The sequence below is a fragment of the Lagenorhynchus albirostris genome, chromosome 20 (genome assembly GCF_949774975.1).
Source record: "Lagenorhynchus albirostris chromosome 20, mLagAlb1.1, whole genome shotgun sequence".
Lineage (NCBI taxonomy): Eukaryota > Metazoa > Chordata > Mammalia > Artiodactyla > Delphinidae > Lagenorhynchus > Lagenorhynchus albirostris.
The window spans coordinates 11,110,148-11,128,609 of NC_083114.1; the positions used below are offsets into that span (position 1 = coordinate 11,110,148).

At 53.7% G+C, this 18,462-nt stretch overlaps 2 protein-coding genes across 3 annotated transcripts in view; one reads left to right on the forward strand and one right to left on the reverse strand.

The window, feature by feature from the left end:
- The window catches only part of C20H17orf100 (chromosome 20 C17orf100 homolog), a 64,427-nt gene that overhangs the window by 28,427 nt on the left and 17,538 nt on the right, over positions 1-18,462 (forward strand). The window contains exon 3 of one of the 2 annotated variants that reach the window (XM_060133797.1): positions 8,107-8,228. The exons of the other annotated variant lie outside the window; for it this stretch is intronic. The gene's annotated coding sequence lies outside the window, so the exon portion shown is untranslated. Of the gene's footprint in view, positions 1-8,106; positions 8,229-18,462 lie in introns of those variants that run through there. 2 annotated transcript variants of the gene reach the window in all.
- The window catches only part of SLC13A5 (solute carrier family 13 member 5), a 23,263-nt gene continuing 5,234 nt past the window's right edge, over positions 434-18,462 (reverse strand). Inside the window, exons 2-12 of the mRNA XM_060133778.1 lie at positions 18,252-18,380; positions 17,835-17,971; positions 15,354-15,541; positions 14,210-14,375; positions 12,594-12,716; positions 9,147-9,362; positions 8,210-8,310; positions 7,030-7,148; positions 4,949-5,110; positions 1,718-1,855; positions 434-559 (exon numbers count right to left, since the gene is read on the reverse strand). Coding sequence (XP_059989761.1) covers positions 434-559; positions 1,718-1,855; positions 4,949-5,110; positions 7,030-7,148; positions 8,210-8,310; positions 9,147-9,362; positions 12,594-12,716; positions 14,210-14,375; positions 15,354-15,541; positions 17,835-17,971; positions 18,252-18,380 — 1,605 coding nt within the window. The remainder of the gene's footprint in view (positions 560-1,717; positions 1,856-4,948; positions 5,111-7,029; positions 7,149-8,209; positions 8,311-9,146; positions 9,363-12,593; positions 12,717-14,209; positions 14,376-15,353; positions 15,542-17,834; positions 17,972-18,251; positions 18,381-18,462) is intronic.

Genomic DNA, 18,462 nt, shown 5'->3' on the forward strand with positions numbered 1-18,462 from the left:
AGGCAGCCCGAGGTAAGCTGAGAGAGACACAGGCTCTGGAAGGTTGTTTTCTCACCTCCAGAGCTGGGATTTGGTTGCCATTTGGATGACGAGAGAACACCAGAGCCCAGCCATGGGGCCGGCTCGAGGCTTAGTGGGGGTGGGACCCTGCCTGTCCCAGAGATGATGGCAGGCCCCCAGGAAAGATGGACGCCAGCAGCCTTATGGGAGGCTCCCTTCACTTCCGAGCCTGCCTTCCAGACACCCATCCCCAGCTGAGACCCCAGGCTTGGAGGAAGAGGTGGCCCGTTGGCTGGGTCTCCGTGGGGTGTGGGCATCATGGGGTCACCTTGGGGCATGAACCCCAAAGCTCTGCTATGAGTTGTACTGGAAGGTTCGGGTGTCCTCAGGAGGGCAGGGGCCTTGGGCGTGGTCTTGCGGCTCTTTCTAAGTCTCAATGTGCTGTCACATTAGCCCAGTCAGGGAAACTGTCCAAGTCAAATATGACCCGTCCCCAGGTGTTGACGGCCAAAAATACACAGGTGATTCCAATGACGTTCATTATTAGTCCTGTTTTCATCTGGAAAAAAACAGGGTCAGAGTCAGCACCCTGGGGTCTGCCAGGCTGTCAGAACAAAGGTGAATGGGCCTTGGGAACCAGCACTCTGGGAGAAGGGAACAAAGGACAGACAGACTGTTTGCTGGCCCTCCCGTCCCCGGGCCAGGCCCTGTGCTCACCCCACCCCCCAGGCAGAGCAACTTGGTGTCCAGTAAGAAGCACCACTGCTAAAGCAGCCTGGGAAACAGGCAGGACATGTGGGCTCTTCAGGCCCATTGGGACGTTTGGAAACCTGGGCCTCAGGGAGGCGAGGGAGTGGCTGGAGGGGCCCGGGTCTGACTGCAGGTCCAGCGCTCACCCCAGCGCCTTCACCGTCCCACAGGCACGTGCTGGCCTTTCTAGGGCATGCTCTGCATTCTTCGGGTGCTCACTAACCATTGCTTTCAAACCCTGTGGCAGAGTTTTCACTGGGGATTGGAATTGAGTTTGCAATTCCTGGTTTCTGGAACCCACCCTCTGTGTGAGAATGCTCCATGGAGTCCCAAAGATACCCAGCGGAGGCTCTGAGTGAACTAACGCCTTCCTGGCCTCCCCTGCTTGCCCACTTGCCTCTCCCCACTCCGGAGCTGCAGAGCCGCCCTCCTCCCACCGGAGGCTGGGATAAAGCCAAAGCAGAGCTGAAGAGTTCCTCCCTTGGCAGCGTTTGTTTCCAAGGCAGCATCTGCTCCCAGGCAGTGGTGTCTCTCCCCCTGCCTGCTTCCATGTCTGTAGACACCTCTGTCAGTCTCTCTGGCTGCCATTAACATTTCCCCTCGTCTCAGCCTTGCCCCTCCTGACTGTCCTCACGGGTTCTTACTAGATTGTGAAGTCCATCTTGTCCATGTGGGACTCCCACCCTCACCCCTTGCAAGTGCTCAGGGAAGGCTCCCCTGGTGGCTGCTCGGGCACTTCCAGGTGGGAGATTCTGTAACCCACCTCTCAGCTTTGGGAGACAGAACAGTCTATGAGATAAGAGATCATGTCAAAAAAGAAGAAAAAGCTGCATATAAATGCAAATAATGAGTTGGGTCTGGACATTTGGTCCCAAACTGTTTGACACCACAAGTCATTAATAAATGGGGCATCCCTCATGACACAAGCATCATAGCTGATAGGAGTGAATAAAAGCGGCTGCGTTACCATGTCGGAAACCTTGAGATGTCCATAGGAAAACACGATGGCATTAGGTGGGGTGGCCACGGGCAACATGAAGGCAAAGGATGAAGTCAGGGTACAGGGGATCATGATGTACAGCGGGTTGAGGCCAATGGAACGTGACTGGGGAAAAACACAGCACTACAACGTCACAGATGCAGAAAACAAAAGCTCCTGGGGACCATCACTCTAAAAAGCTTTTCCCTGATGTACTGTGTACATTCCCACCTCTGTGCCTTTGTCCTGCTGGCTCCTCTACCCTTTGCCACAGCTGGATGATAACTCTGCTGGACCCTGAAGGCTAAACTTACCGGAAAGCCTTTCTGAACCCCCTCAATTCACTCAGCATATACTTCTTGGGCACCTACTATGTGCCAGAGACCATGCTGGGCACTGCTGCAGCCCATGTGTGTACATGTCTGTCTGTCCTGACACAGAGAGAGCCTAGAGGGCAGGGACCACATCTCTCACCTGTGTGTGTGCCTCTGGATGGATGTGTTTTTGTACACATTTGGGATCATTTTGTGTATGAAATTTGGTATCCATCTGTTCAAAGCTTAAAATTCAGCTACATCTAGCACAGAGTAGACAGATGCTCATAAATATTTGTTGAATGAATGAATGATATAATAATTTGTAATGTCTGTCAATATCAAAATTAATAATCTATCGTGCAGATCTACTTGCACATGAGAGCAGACACATATGCGGAGATGTTCAGTGCAATATTGTAACAGCAAAACACACAGGAAACAGACTCGACGGCCATCAATAGCAGGACGGTCAAATAAAATACATATATACAAACAATGGAATAGTTTGCAACTGAAAAGAAGAATTGAGTAGGTCTTATGTGCTAACAATGGAAGGATCGCCAAGATATATGATTAGATTTAATAAGGTGCAGAACAGGACCATGGAATAATGCCATTTGTTTAAAAGGAGAGTGTGTGTGTCTGTGTGTGCATGTGTAATACGTCCAGAAAGATACCTAAGAAATTAGTAACAGGAGTTGTCTCTAGGGAGGAAGGTAGAGCGTAAGGGTCTGTATACTCTTCGGTATGATTAGACAGGAGTTGTCTGTAAGGGTCTGTATACTCTTCGGTATGATTAGACGATTCCTGGCTACGTGTATGTATCACATTTTCAGCTTTGAAAAATTATGTGTTCCCATTTTATGAAATACCCTTCAGGACTGTGATTTTTTTTTTTAAATGGCTTGATAGTATTACATTGTATGAATATATGATAACTTATTTCACCAATCTCTGCTATTATGGAAGTATTTTTATAACAAATAATTCTTTGATGTGCATCTTTATAATTTAAGCTTGTAGGCATCTCTGATGATTTTCCTAAGACAGATTCCTGGACATAAAATTCCCAGAGTCCGGTATAATCTCTTAGCAGTAGGGTTTTTTTAAATCCTTGTCATTTTATTTTCACAAACTTTATATCTTAAACCTTTCTATGCACAAAATATAAATATGTACATAATATTTTTTTTACCAGTGGCCTCCAATTTTCTTTATTTTCACCACTATCAGGAAAGTATTTTAGCATATACTTTTAATATAGGGGGTTTTATTATAACATATATACATGTATCACTGTATTGATATATTCTAAACCATAGGAAAAAATAAATATTTTTTTTTATTGGAAAAAAAATTAAAAATTCCCAGAGTCAAAGGGTATGAGCGGGTTTCAGGTTATGGTTCCCATGGGTAAACAGGTCTCTGAAAAGGCTGCGCCAGTTACACTCCTAGGAGTAACTGAGAGGAACCAGTCTGCTTCCTGGTTTCCCCATGGGGTATGCACCCCATGTGCCTCTGTGACCCAGCTGGGGGGTCACCACCTTCCCTTTGCCTGCAGGTGGGTGCTGAGGCAGGAGTGTGAGGTCTGTGTGGAATCTAAGTCAGGACTTCGGATTCTAGAAAAGCTTGTTTTCGAAGGGCCTGGCCACCCTCTCAGGTGAAGACCCCCATTTGACTAGTGTCTGGGGGTGACAAAGCCAGGCCTCTACTAGGGGAAGGAGTCCTCACTATGGCATGACCAGCATCAGAAGATGTTCCTCGGCATCTTTTCGCCCTGGGCAGCCTGCTTAGGGGAGGGGGAGATGGGCCTCCTTGCTCTTTCTAATACTTCCATCTTCTCTTGGAATAAAAGGAGAAAATCACTTGGGTTTGCTTTTTATACACGTGAACACCCTGGCAACTGAATGAAAATTTACCAACTTCAAAATCCTGCGTTGAGGCCTTTGTAAGTCTGTCCTCCCAACTCCATAATGACAGCCCCAGCCTCTCCCCAGCTCGTTTTACATCTACAGCGGGTTTTCATAGGCCTCATCCTACTTGACCCTCAGCACAAGAGTAGGAGAAAGAACTCGAGTGACGGGTTTGAGGATCCCACAACTTGAACTCAGGTCTTCTGACTCCGAACCTAGGGCTTTTTCTGTACCACCTTGAGGTTGGTACTGCCAAGTGATGAGTGACAAAAGGAAATGCAAGAGAAGGTCACAGTCGAGCTTCCTGTAAGCTCTGCTTTCTTCTTAGTCCCAATTCAAAAACATGCTTGCCCACGGAACACAGCTCTTTAGCCTGGCACTCAGCATCCCCGTCCACCACCACCCGCAGCCTCTCTGGGCTCAGTGCCCACTGATCCCCAGTCCCTGAGCTTTTGCCAAGCAAGGATTCTGGGAGTTTTCAGTCATGCACTTCATTTCCTTTATGTGGGCTACTCCATCTTCCCAGAACGTCCTCTCCCCTGCCACCATTCCCAGGCTCCATTTCCCCCAAGATTCTTCCTGGTGGGTTCCAGCCAATGGTGTCCCCCTGTCCTGCAGGCCTTCTGCTCTCCTGTGCTATATTCTGAGAGACCCTCTATCATTCCCCCATGGCATCCTTGGTGTAAGCCCTGTCTCCCCAGCTTGAGAAATAATCTATTACATTTATAAATAAATTTAGAGCACCTGGTTGTTGCTTAGCACTTTTGGTCAGCGTGGAGGATACAAAGAAGAACCAGCAAAGCATTGAGCGCAGGCCCAGGGCCATCAAGGGCACACAAGTCTGTGTTGGAGCAGGGCTCAGGACCCAGGTCTCCAGAACCTGGCCAGGCTTGGGCCCCTGGTGTCACTGCCTCTCTAGGGACCCAGGATATGGTCAACTTCCTATGAAATGACGACTAAGGGTCATCACCCCCAGCAGGGTTACTTACCATGGAGGCAAAGATGGGCAGGAACAGGGTGGTGGTAGCCACGTTGCTTGTGCATTCTGTGAGCACAGCAATGAGTGTGGACAAGATCAAGGTGATGGCTGCTGGGGACACAGCATGCAAGGGCTCCATCTGCTTCCCCATCCATTCTGACAGCCCCGAGGCCTGGGAAATACAGGGAGGGCAGTCACCACAGGGCTCGTGGCTCACAGTTCCTCCGGAGCCTGGAGGGACCTTCATCTGTCTCCAAAGAGCTCAGCCCACCTTCACTTCTGATTCTCTCTCTCTGCATACATTACCATAGGTGATCTAATTCATACCCACAATTTCAATCTCCATCCTCACTCTGCTGTCTCCTAAATCCTCGTTTCCAGCCCAGTTGGTCTGGATTTCCACCCAGATATCCCATGAGCGTGTCAGACCCAACATGCCCCAACCTGAATTCATCTTCTGCTCCCCCTGGGCTCCCCAGCCCAGTGACTAGACTCACCTAGTGTCCAACCTAGAAGGCTAGGGGGTCATCCTGGGGTCTCTGTCCCCCTTATTTCTTATGCCCAGTCACCATGTCACCCAAAACATCTCATGTCCATCATCTCCTCTCTGTCTCCCACAGTTCTTAAAGCTCAAGAGAGTGATTTGAGCCAGAAATTGGGAATTTAGATTTGGGGCTTTAGGCTAAGAATGGATTGTCCAGGGCGAGAATGAAACGTGAACAAAGAAGCAGCCAAGGACAGAACCTTCAGGAACACTCATATTTAAGGGAGAACAGAGGAAAAGTCAACCAAGGAGGCAGGGCAGGAATGGTCAGAGTTAGAAGTAGACAGGAGAAAATGATGTCTTGGGGACCAAAGGAGGAAGGAGTTTCAAGGAGGAGACAGTGATCCATGGAGTCCAGTGTTCTGAGCCTGTGTTAGATGAAGGCTAGGGAGCATCTACTGGGTCTTCCCCAACCCCTGTCCGGCCTAGGCCTCCACTTCAGACATCCAGGAGATTTTTCCCAAGTGCAGATCTGACCAAGTTACTCTCTGGCCTCAACCCTTTAGTAGCTACCCACCACCTTCAGAATAAGGTCCACACTCCCTATCTTGACCCTCAGTGAAGTGGCTTCTGTGAGCCTCACCAGCCTTATCGTCTGCTGTTCCTCAGCTGGATACAACACGCTGATTTCTTTACTCATGTGTCACTTCTTTCTGAAATGCTCTTCCAAACATGCCCCCCTCTCTAGGCTGTGAAATCCTCAAGAACAGGGACCATATATCAATCTCCTCTGTAATTCCTGTGCCTGACCTAACACAGACATGATAGGAAGGTTTGATGATGAATGAATGAGTGAATGAGAGATGGATGGAGAGGTGACTAAATGGATGGATCTGTTCATCCAGATAATAGTTGTATACCCACTATGTGCCAGGCTCTGTCCTAGATGCTGAGGAAACAGCAATAGTAAGATAGACCAAGTCTGTGTATTACGCTCTATTCCTGGATAGATGGATGAACGGTTGGACAGAGGAGAGCAGCACCAAGCATCCCTCCCTCTGGCTCATTTCTTCCCTATCAGGGAAGGGGGGAGGTAAGAAAGTTGCATTTTTGGGTGTTTTCCCCCAAAAGCTCTTCCTCTCCTCCTATGTCACTACATACCTAGCTAGAGAAAAAAAATTTTTAATGGCAACCATATCAACAAAGTTCAGCAGGAAGAGGAACCAAAGGTAATGGTGAAAATATTCACAAAGACTTGAAAGAAAGATCTGCCTAGAATAAATCAAAGCAGAGATTGTTATTACCAAACCCCACAGGAGACCTCCCAGCATCCCCCATCCCTTTGGGCTAACCAGGGTCACTCATTCACTCATTTCTGAAAATCACTCAGAGAGTACTTTCTCTATTCCAGGCACTATTCATGGTGCAGGGTACCTAGATGACAAGGCAGAGGCCCTGTCTTCAAGAAATGAACAGTTACATGGAGAAGACAGACACAGAAACACACAGGCACAGGCCTGGGGTGCCAAGAAGGAGGGGTGCAGCAGTTCTCAGCTGCCCTCTTGGTGAAGGAAGGGGCCCTAGGCAGCCCACAGTGGAGAAGTTACCTCGCATCCTTTAGCCAGAGCAAAGCCACCCCCCAGGAGCAGCACGATGCCCCAGGGTACTTTCTCCTGGGCCACCTTCCAATTCAGCAGCGGAGGTGGATAAAATGGTGTTTTCATTTCTGAGAAGAGATGATAAAAACACACACACATACATTGGGAATTCCCTGGCAGTCCAGTGGTTAGGACTCCGTGCTTTCACTGCTGAGGGCCCAGGTTCAGTCCCTGGTTGGAGACCTAAGATCCCACAAGCCACGTAGCATGGCCAGGAAAAAAAACAAAACAAAAACCCATACATAGCCCAGAGCAGCATTAGCAAGCAAAAGAGATAAAACAGATCTAATGCAGGGGAATAAAAGCCTGCAAGGACAATGAGTGCCGTCCCATATCTGTAAATCAGCTAAAATTTACGGTAATCACTACAACACCCACTGCTGGTAAAGACACGGTATGGTAAAGCTGTTACACACTCCTGTTAGTGTTATAAATTGGTGCAGTCTTTTTGAAAAGCAATTTACCAATACATTTTAAAAGCCTTGAAGACATATATACTCTTTTACCCCAGCTGCAATCACTGCAAGAAATTTATCCTAAAGAAGAAACACCCTCAAAGAAAAAGCTATATTCACGAAAACATTTATTTATAATAATGAAGAATTCAAAACAGCCAGAATGCTCCATGACAGGGGAATGGTTACAGCCCCCGATACAATATAATGCCGGTATTAGAGAAAATGAATTGGAAGACTGTGGCGATAGCAGGAAATGTTTCTAGCATAACCACGAGCAAAAACATGAAAACAAAAACCAGTAAAGAAACAGGATTGAAATTATGTGTGTTTTGATTATAGCCATATAATATATATGCATATTAACAAAGACTGGGAGGGAGAGAGAAACCCCCAAAATACTGATGGCATTATGGGAAATGTGAAATCTCTTTCTGTTCCTGTTGTAAAATAAATACGATTTCAAATGTTTAAAAAGCAAAAGAGGAGATTTTGCACTAAACAATATGCAGAGAAGCCTTAGAAAATACGCTGTGCCCAGACTTTGTAATCTAGCCACAGTCCTTTTCAGCAGGGTGAGATGTTCTCCCTCCCGGGCCCAGGGAACACCATGGAGATCCTTTGCTGCCAGGGCTCCAACCCTGATGAATGGGAGGCCAGGACAGGAGCCTTACCTTCCTCAGTCTGGCTGCAGAAGTTGAACTTGGGCTTCTGCGAAGGCACAATGAATAGCAAGATGGCGACAAAGATGGCCACTGTGGCATCGGAGGCATACCTGGGCAGGGAGGAGCACACGGGATTAGCCCATCTTGGCTACACGACAGTCATGCAGCAAGCCTGCTCTGTGTCTGAATGCTCCCACGTGAGGAAACAGGCTCATCTGACTAAGAAAACTGGAACCCCAAAGGCCAAGATCAGGAGGGGTGAGGTAGACTGAATCCTGGCTGGACACCGAGACTCCAGCGTTCTTGGCCAACTCTGCCACCAACTTCGAGTGGCTCTGAGCGGCTTGCTTCCCTCTCTGTCTGTGTTGCTCCATAGGTGAACTTCATGAGCTCTTCCCAGCCAGATTCTCTGGGATTCTGGGTTCACCAGGGTGGCCATGAGGACTTTGGGGCTACCCCAAGCAGACCTTCAAAATGGAATGAGCAGTAACAGGCAGCAATCTCCCTGTCCACATCTCCTGCCCTTTCTAGGATATGCATGTTTCTCAACCTTTCTTCTATTCTGACCACATAACAGCCAGGAGAGAAACTTCATATCCCCCCTTTTGCCAAGTCTCTGTCTAAAGAAGCTTCTGGACCCCAGGATGTGTGTCTTCAGAGGGACTCGCCCGGACCTGAAGAAAGATGAGAAACGAAAGATGGCAGAACAGAGACTTGGAAACCAGAGCGCTGAGAGCCCCAGTCCCAGCCCAACCGACCTCTCTCTATAACAGCCTGGCTACCCTGCCAGCCTGTTGGGGCAAGAGGAGCCACAAGAACACATCTGTGAGCTTGTCAGGAAGACTGGTGAGACAAAAATGAGTCCAGAAACCAACAGAGTGCTCCAGAACTGGACAGCAGAAAAGGAGGAGAGCCATGGGGATGCGCTGTGGGAGGAGCCACTTACTTTGTCTTGCCCTCCACCCAGGTGATTGACAGCCAGCCGGGCATGAAGCCGGGGTCCCGGGAGAACCACAGGCCGACCAGCAGGAAGAAGCAGAGAAGGACGTTGACCTCAGCGAAGGAGAGGGGCCCCAGCTTCCTGTACTCCGCCCACAGCACCTCGTGGGCAGCCTTCTCCTCACTCTTCTTCTCCAGCCCGCAGCCCCAGGACTCTTTAATACTAGAGAATGCAAAGACAAGAGGATGGCGGGGCGTGTTGGTTGACTCAGGGCTGGTTGAATGGAAGCGTGAACACTGGGCAGCAGAACATGATAGAAAGCCACACAGGGCTGCCTGTCACCCGGGGGCCCTTGAGCAAGTCCCTTCCCACTCCCCAATTCTGTCATCTGCCTACCCTACCTCACAGGACATAGTGGGGCAAAGTCTCTGTTTTATGGGCCCAGCATATGCCCCCAGAAGAAGCCTGAGATGGCACAGGTGGGGTGTCAGGGACAGTGGCGGTAGGAAGAGAGGATGGTCAGGAGGGTGGGAGGCTGAGCAAAACAGGGAACAGGGGATGGACAGGAGCATCGGAAGCAGAAGGAAGCAGAGCCGAGGCCACTGCTGGCAACGGGGTCCCGGCAGGTGCCAGTCGCCTAGAGACCGGTGGCTGCCGACATCTGGGGGTGGCCGTGAGAAATCTGGAACCGGCACAAGGTGGGGCCGAGGCTCCTTCACGTGCTCCGTCTTCCTCCTCCCACTGCGGCCTGGAGCTGCCTTCGATGGTGCCAGGATGCCAGTCCCCATCAGCAGGTGGCTCAAGAGGACACAAGGAACAAGGACAGGTCCCAGCAGACTGGGTCAGGCAGGAACAGGGTGGGTACTTGCATTGCAAGGAGCTGACATGTAGGATTAAGGACCCAGAAGACTCTGGGGCTTGTAGTAGCTGTGGCTAAGGCAGGAGGGAAGCCAGCCAGGTCCTGCTCTTGGATGGGCTCCCTAGGAACCAGTGCCCATTGGCCAACACGCCTGCCCAGGGCGCCCTGCAGGACTTCCCTGGGGAGTGTTGGCAGGAGGGGGCAGGAAGGAGGAGGGATCTCGGAGGAGTTATAGAGGGCACCTAGCCTTGGGGAGGGGCTGACTGGGGCCACTGGTACACAGGATGCCAACGCCGAGGGATCCGCTGAGGATTCCAATCACACGTTCCAGCCCCCGTCAGCCTGAAGGTGGGGGGCAAGGCCAAGAGGATTATCCCTAGAGAGGCTTCCCTTGTGGGAGTCCTTCCTGGGACCCTAAAACAGACTTCCCAGGAGCACAGGGGTTAATGGAATACATGCTGAGGTGCCGAATGCTGAAGCCAGGGCTGGACGGGAACCACCCTTGAGAGGGTGAAGGCCATGCAGGGCATGGGGCACGGCCTAGAGCAGGGACTCAAGGAGGTTGGGACACAGCTTCCCGTGGTGCTCGGGGGTTAGGAAAGGAAGTGGCAGTGATGGGGACTCAGGTCTGCACCGCCGGCCAAGATCTCCGTTCTGGACAAGGGGCAAGGACGTTTGTCCTCAGGGTCACCCGCCAGGGACACCTCCAGATCATCCAGCATGGGGATGGCTCTGCTGGCGTGGGAGCTGGCCTCCTTGTCCTCGCCCCCTTGGCCTGAGAGCGTCTGTGTTCCACCCACTACCGATCTGCTGCCACCTGTCGTTCTCGAGCCTCGGGGGCTGGACCAGAGGCTTCAGGCTTCCAGGATAAGGGGTGACTTTGGTAGCCGCCCAGCCCCTGTCTGATGCTGGAGACACATCCCGACACCACACTGGCTGCAGGCTCTGGGGGCTGCATCATATATGCAGTTGTCCAGTGCCGGCCCCCTGCAGTGGTGCCCCCGGGCCTTCAGGTCCCTCTCACACTAAGTGGTTTCACATTCATCTTTGGGTTTATCCGTCTGGTGACCGCTGGGCTGGCACGGGATGCAGGCAGATGGATCCAGCTTTCCTGTGGGGGCCCCGGGAGCTGGGTGGGTGCATGATGAACTGGGTCAGTGCGCTGCAGGAGAGGCAAAGGGACCCCGAGCCCCTTGGCAGGGGCCAGAAGAACCGTCATGCCTAACTCAGGGCTTAGCCTGGTGAGGAAAGTTGGGTGTAAGCCAGCAGGAATATCCCAAGAGTCCTGGGTGCTCTTGGGAGGGTCTGTGGCTCCCTTGGCTGGATGTGGCCTAGGAAGCTGCCCATAGACTCAGGAAGCTAGAGTTTTTCAGCATTAGGCTGGAGGGAATGACCCTGACATTGCTCTCCACGACCAACCAGATGAGGGATTCAAACTGCAGCCAAGCACCCGTAGGAGCAGCTTCCCTTTCACACGGGGGCCCGGACACCGGGCAGGGTGGGGTGTGCGACGAATGCCTACAGCTACCGTTATGTCGTCATTATGGCTGCTTTGATTATGGACAGAGATTTTTTGAACGGCAGTCTTGAAAGCAGTTCCTCCTTCAGGAGAAGACTTAACCAGAGTGCCCCTTTTCCCATTAACGCACAGGTCTTCGTGGGCACCTTTACCTGTCAGCTCTGAGATCTCTGGGCCGCATAGGCCTCTGTTTTTTTGCTGGGCTCAAGCGGCTTGTGAGTTAAGGCACAGAGCACATGGCTCACAGCTAGGTACTCTATACTCCAGTGTGAGAGGGTCCCCTTCACGCCATAGAGAAGTTTGTGCATTTAAAAATGACAACAACACTTTGAGGTATTTGTCAGCCACACATCATGGTTTCTGTCCAAAGTCTGGCTGCTGTCAAGGTTGACTCTTGGTCAGCTGTGTGCTGGGAACTGGAAGGTAAACTTTGCAGAAGCTGTGCGCTGCTGGGAACATTGTAAGCATTCAGTAAATCTGGGTTTGGACTGACGTGGATATTATCAGGAGGTCTGCTGTGACCTGGCCTGACAGACACTGGCAGCCAAGTGGAAGTCTGTCCAGCAGTGTTGACCGGCACCAAGAACAAAGTTTCCTGTTAATTGCTTTGACAACGATACACCTACTCTTTCTCCCTGGGCTGGGAGCCCGGCCGGGTGTAGGGGTCAGAGAGGACTTACCGCAGGCCACAGAGGAGCTCAGGTCAGGGGAGGGCTGGCACTGGAGCATGACTACAGGTGCCAAGGGGCAAGGCGTGGTGTGCCCAGGGAAGTCCGGAACAGCGAGCAGGCAATCCGTCAGAATCAGAATGGGGGTAGGGGGAGTTGGGAAAGGTGTCGCTGAGGAAGGAGCATTTGAACTGGCCTTGAGGACTGAGGAGGTTGGAAGGTAGGAAGGCAGGGAGTGGCATTCCAGGAAGAGGGAACAGCATGTGCAGAGGCACGGTGAGCAGCAGGGGTAGCGCGAACTGGAGGGCAAACTAGCAGGAGATGGGGCTGCAGGAGGGACTCTCTAGACTCCCCTGCTGAGCCGAGGCACGGTTACATCCTCTGTGCCGTAAGCATCTCAGACTTACTTGAATCTCATATAAGTACACCGGAGCCACAGCCAGGAGAGCAGCAGCATGATCAGCATATTAGGGAAGGCAAATCCAAACCAAGAGGCGAAGTTCACGACGTCTTTGCTGTCAGGAAACAATCTGAAGGGGAAAATGCTGGTCCACATCTCTACCAGACACTGAGCTGCGGAGAGCGGGCGGAGGCTGAGCAGCTGCCGGGCCCCGAGAGGGGGTCTGGAGTGGGGCCCCCTCCTCCTGAAGTCCAGCCACCCACACCCGTCCCTCAGCATTACCCCAGTCAAGCAAGGGCCCCAGAACACAGCCACGCACAAGGCAAGCCTGAGGAGCGACCAACTGCCCCTCCTGGAGGTCCACACCCCGCTGAGAAGCTCGCGAAAGGCATGGCCCTTCAGTCCAGAAAAATACCCCTTTGTACACACAGATTTTGGCCAACAGCTTCAGGGGGTCCACAGATGCCTCAGAACCTCACCCCGTGGGCTTCTGCAAGGGAAGGCCCCCCCCTTAGGAAATCAAATCTCAAAAGCTTCCCAGGGTGGGACCAGAAGATGTTTCCTGGGGGCTGGAGGAGGGTCACTTCCGCCCCCAACCCCAGGCACTGCTCCCTTTAGCCCAAGGGTGTCAAACTAGCCACAGAGCTTTTCCCATTCAGCCCAGAGGAACTTCAGGGGAAACCATAAGGCTGTCATTACAGAAAACACTCGCAGGAGCAAAACAGTCTGCTTGTTGGATCTCGAGTGTCTGCAGGCCCGCCCTTCCCACCTCCCAGCTGCCCTCCCGACCCCTGTCCAGGGTGTTTGTCTGCACAGGACGGGCACCGTCGTACTTCTGTTCCTTCCCTCTGCGCCCACTGCAATTTGTACTTATTTTCATTTACACAACCCGCCAGAACTCTCTGGATGTCTGCTACCCTCAGCTGCCCACGAGTATCCCATGGGCAGGGCCCAGGTTCCTCTCACTTCTGTGACCCAAGCCCCACCCGGCACAAGACCAAGAACAGAACTGGGTCCTCAAAGCCTGGGTCCCTTTGTGGCCAAGGCTGGAAAGTTCTAAACCACCCCATGGTCTACCTGGAGCCTCACAGGGGCACACGTCCCTCTCAAGGGCAATTAGAGGGGCCATAGTGAAGGAGGCGGTGAGGCACCAGGTGACCTAACCTCTAACCTTTCCAGGTGTCATAGGACCATCGCCATTAACAACCGAGGTCGTGAGTCAGCTTTGAGGGGAGCATCTTTAGGGGCATCTATTTTCTACAAGTTTTAACCAAGGACCCCACTTCTCGGATTACACTGTCAATTCCCATGACTAGCTCCACGTTCAATCCACATTCCCTGTCTGAGCGAGAATCCTGAGCCCAGGAAAGAAAGGCAGGACTTGTCCTGAGCAGAAAGCAACCCGGTCTGTGGACATCAGCTCCTGTGCTGTGGGGTCCTGAGCATGTGCAGGGAGGTTGGGCCACAGAGGCTGATGGCGGCCCACCCTCTCACCCCTGCCAGGCGGCCCCCACACCCATCCAGGCTCCAGAGCCCAGCTGAAGAGGAGGGAGAGGTGGGTGGGCCCCTCCAGCCCCATCCTCCCCCCACTGTTGTCCCCAAAAGGCATGGCCAGCGACTCACTCTTGCATCTGTCCCAGGAGCACCACGTTGGGTCCCGTGCCGGTCAGGGTGGCAGTGCCTCCGATGCTGGCTGCGTAGCACACGCACAGGGTCATGGCCTTGCATATGTTCTTCCTGTCGACCTCCCGCTGCCTCATGGAGGGACCTTCAAAATTCTCTTGGCTCCCTGTGGTGGGCACACTGCCGTGGGCACACTGGGGACCACCTGCCCAGCCTCAGCTCCTGACCCTGCCGCTGACCTGAGGACCCAGGCATGCCAGGTCTGCCGGCTCCCCGCCCAGGTTCTGTCCCCCGCCTCCAGCCCAGTGCTCTTATCCGGCCCCACGTGACCCCCAGCTACGTCCCTCGGCGAGCCCAGTCAGCGACGTCAGACACACTCCTTTCTTTCCTGCCTCCTTGCTCTTACTCAAGCTGCTCCCTTCATCTGGAGGGAGGGGCCCAAATCCATCCCAGATGTCCTCTCCTCCTAGCAAGGCCTCTCCCTTCTCTGCGCTCCCTCAGTGTCTGGCTAATGGCAACCCTTGGCCTCCCCCAAGTCAGACGAACTCTCCGAGGGGCCTCTTGACTCCGTCCCACTGGGCTGCACGATAGGAGTGTGTCTGCTTCATCTCTGCAGCCCCAGGACCTGGCCCAGGGTCCGGCAATCAGGCTGTCAGCACAGGCCCTGAGTGGCCCCACGCCGGGCCCTGGGGATGGGGTAGCGAACAAGACAGAGAAAAACACAGGCACTCTCTGACTCGCCTGAGCTCGGTGCCTAGCGGGGAAGCAAAGGTGGGACGACCAACCCCAGTACCTGCGGGAACAGAGTGTGGAGGGATTTGGCCTGTTCAGAGGAGGCCGCCCTGAGGATGAGTAGGGGTAGAAGGGGTTGAGGGGCATCCAGTAGGTGCTCAAAAGATACCCAAATGAATGATCAAATCAACACGTATTCATTTCAGTGATGGCGGGAACGGAGGGCAGGAACTTGCTATAAGCTCTACTCAAGGATCTAACTTTTATGCACTAATCACATTCCTAAAACTTAGGAAAACAGTGTCTTCTAAGTATTTCTCTACGTGCCTGCTAAAAGGAGGGCTCCAGGAAGCAGGGAGGTGGCTAAAGCTGTTGGCAACAGAGGGGAAGGCTGCCCTGGCCAGGGCCTCACCTGGCAGCTCGCCGGCCTTGCCCTTGTCTGCCAGCTCCAGAGCCCCGAGGCTGGCCTCGGTGGCTGCGCTCATGGCCTCCATCTGCCGCAGCACGGCCTCCACAAGGGGCACCATCATGGCCGTGGTGGCCGTGTTGCTGATCCACATGGAGAGAAAGGCCGTGACGCCCATGAAGCCCAGCATCAGCCTGCAGAGGAGGGGCAGGGAGGAAAGCCGGAGAATCCCCGCCCCCACCTCTCACAGCCCCTGGGGAGCAGCGGGGGGCTAGGCGCCCCCTGCAGCGAAGCCAGGGGTCAGGGCCAAGGTGCTGAGGCCAGTTCAAGGTTGGCTATCCAGGAGGGGATTGCAGTTTTAGTGCCTGCCTCCCTCCCTCCCTCCCTCCCTCCCTTCCCTTCCTCCCTCTGCCCCTCTCTCCCACAAACATTACTGACATCTACTCTGCTGGCTACCGGGTCACCAGGCAGCCTGAGCCTCAGTCGTGGTCCTAAGGCGCTCACCATCTAGCCAGGGAAGCACCAGCATCCAGTCTGTGTGGACCCAGTGTGGAGAGTCGGCCCTAATATGACGTAGGGGTGCGCTGAGCAGCCCTGTGTGCAGGCAGACCAAACTTCCCACTTCTATCTAGAAGATTCCCACCCACCCTGACCCCACCTCTCCCCTCACAAGTTCAGAAGGGCTGCGTGGAGTCAGCCTTCAAGGGTAGGATGAGCCGGGGAGGGCCCTGGGAAGTGGGACCTCCTTCACGGCTGATCCCCTGCCCCACCTCCCTCCATTCACACTCTTTGCCGCCCTCCGCTCTGCAGTGGACCAGATCCCCAAACAGTATTCAGAAAACGTTCCCTTTCCGTGTAACACCCCACCTTCCACCTCTGTGCCACCTGTGTCATCTGCCTAGAAAACTCCTCACGGTCTCTCAAAGCCTTCAGGCAGCATCCCTTCTCTGTCACCTCCTTCCCAGTGCGCACCAGGTAGGGCTGACCACACCCTCCTCAGTCTTCTCTAGGACACTTCTCGCTGGCTGGATTTGAAACTGTTGCCATGTCTGCTCTCTCCTTAGCACATGAGCAGGGAAGGTCTGGTTCCTCTCCGTGGGTCCCACACACCTGGCACAAGGCCAGGAGCAGAGGAGCTTGGGAGGGGTGGTTGGCTAAATGGAACTCAACCTCTTGGTCTCCATGCCCCTCTGCAGTCAGGCTCCTCCCCAGGGCCACTAATTTGTTTGCCTGAAGAAGGGTCTCGGGGCTGCACTGCACTGGGCTTTAGCTGGTATCCATGCAGGTAGACCTCATGGACCCATAAGTACAAAGGCTGGGATCCAGGCTAGGATGAGGGTCATGAATGAGGCTTCAACATGATGCTCCGAGGCATCAAGGGAGCCTCAACATACAGGTCGCCCCCAGCACAGGCAGTGCCCTGGACAGCTGGAAGCCAGGCTCGGAGGAGGAGCCAGGTGACAGGAAGGAGCAGAGAAGCTGTGGGTTTGGGCACCCCGGGTTTGGGAGCAAAGGCGCTCCAGCACACTCCAGAATGAGCCCCACCCCCGCTGACGGAGAAAAGCCAACCACTCAGAGGATCCTGAAAACAGGAACTCTGAGGCCTCACGTTTCTCGAAAATGCAATGGCTTCTGATTTGACACTGTAAACCACTGACTGGAGGGGCTCGGGTGACAGGTCGGAGAGTCACAAAGCCCTCGCTCAAGGCTGCTGAGGCGCCAGGGGTGCTCGGGCGGGCCGGGGCCTCTGTGTGCTCAGAGCCCAGCATGGCCCTTGACGTGAGGACGCAGCAGGAGGGATTTACTGTGACCTACCAACCTGCCTTCCCAGGGCTGGGCTGGGTCACGCCATCATTTAGGGAGCACGTTGCTGAGTTCCCAATTAGAGGGGGCAAGGCCCCATCAGACAGGCCCGGTCTAATCCCCATGTGACGTCAGCAAACCATTTAACCCCTCTCTGCCTCAGAACAGAACGCGGGTGATGGGAATAATCCCCAACCCTCAGAGGTGCGGTGAGAGTCAGATGAGGTGGTAAATAAGCCCCCGGTATCATGCCCGGGGCCCTGTGGGCGCTCGGTACACCCAGGTGATTCTGCTGTATCAACTCCACGGCTTGGTCGGAATGGCCTGTGACTGTCAGGGGAGATCCTGGAGAGGGGTGAGACGACTGAGTAACGGGGGAAGGGTGGGGTAAGCAGCTGCTTTGCAGAGGGAGTAGATGTGCCAGCCTTGGAGGGATGACCCTTCTGCTCCCCCCTGAGCTGCATAGTTGAGCCATCTCTTTCCCGCTTTCCCCACAAAGCCCCTAGGGGTATCAGGCATGGCTTGATCCAGCCTCCACCCACCCAGGGGTCTGCCTGGCTGCAAAGCCCAGGTAAGGCCATGGCCAGTCCTTGCCTGTGGGGGATCTGGCCTGTGCCACATGCCCCTCCCTGGCCCTGGGGCCTACTGCAGAGCCCTGCGGTAAGAGAGAGAAGGCGTAATTACTGGGCAGGCTTGGCCCCCACCCAGAGGAGCGTGCGCAGGGCGATCCTCTTATGCAGGTTCCAGTGCTCCACGGCCACAGCCACGATGAGGCCACCCAGGAACAGCATGTTGGTGTCCTTCATGTACTGGACGCACACCTGCAGGACGGCATGGAGGCCCCATCAGGCCTGCCCCCTGACCACACACTACTTGGGCTCAGGGTCACCCAAGTCCCCAGAGATAGGCGAGCAGAGCATGCTGGCTTCAGGGCAGCTTGGAATGGGGATGGAGGGTCAAGGGTATGTCTCTATGCCAGAGAGAGCCCACAAACAGGGTATTATCTGGTCCCCTGGGTCCTAGGCAGCTCAGAGAAGGGCTCGGAGAAGGAGTCACTGGGAGAGAAGCAGGAAGCCGCCCGGATGCCCTGGGGCTGCTCACCTGTTTGGAGTCCAGAATTTTGAAGAGCGGGAAAAACAAGGCAGGCATGAGGGCAGTGACAGCCAGAGGGATGACTTCTGTGCACCAGTAAATCGCCATGAGGATGATGACATAGGCACACCTGACAAACTGAAGAGACGGCACTGAGGCCTGGCGAGCTGCTGCCGCCCTGCTCCCCACCCCAGAACGCTCGGGACAGCAGGGCATGGAC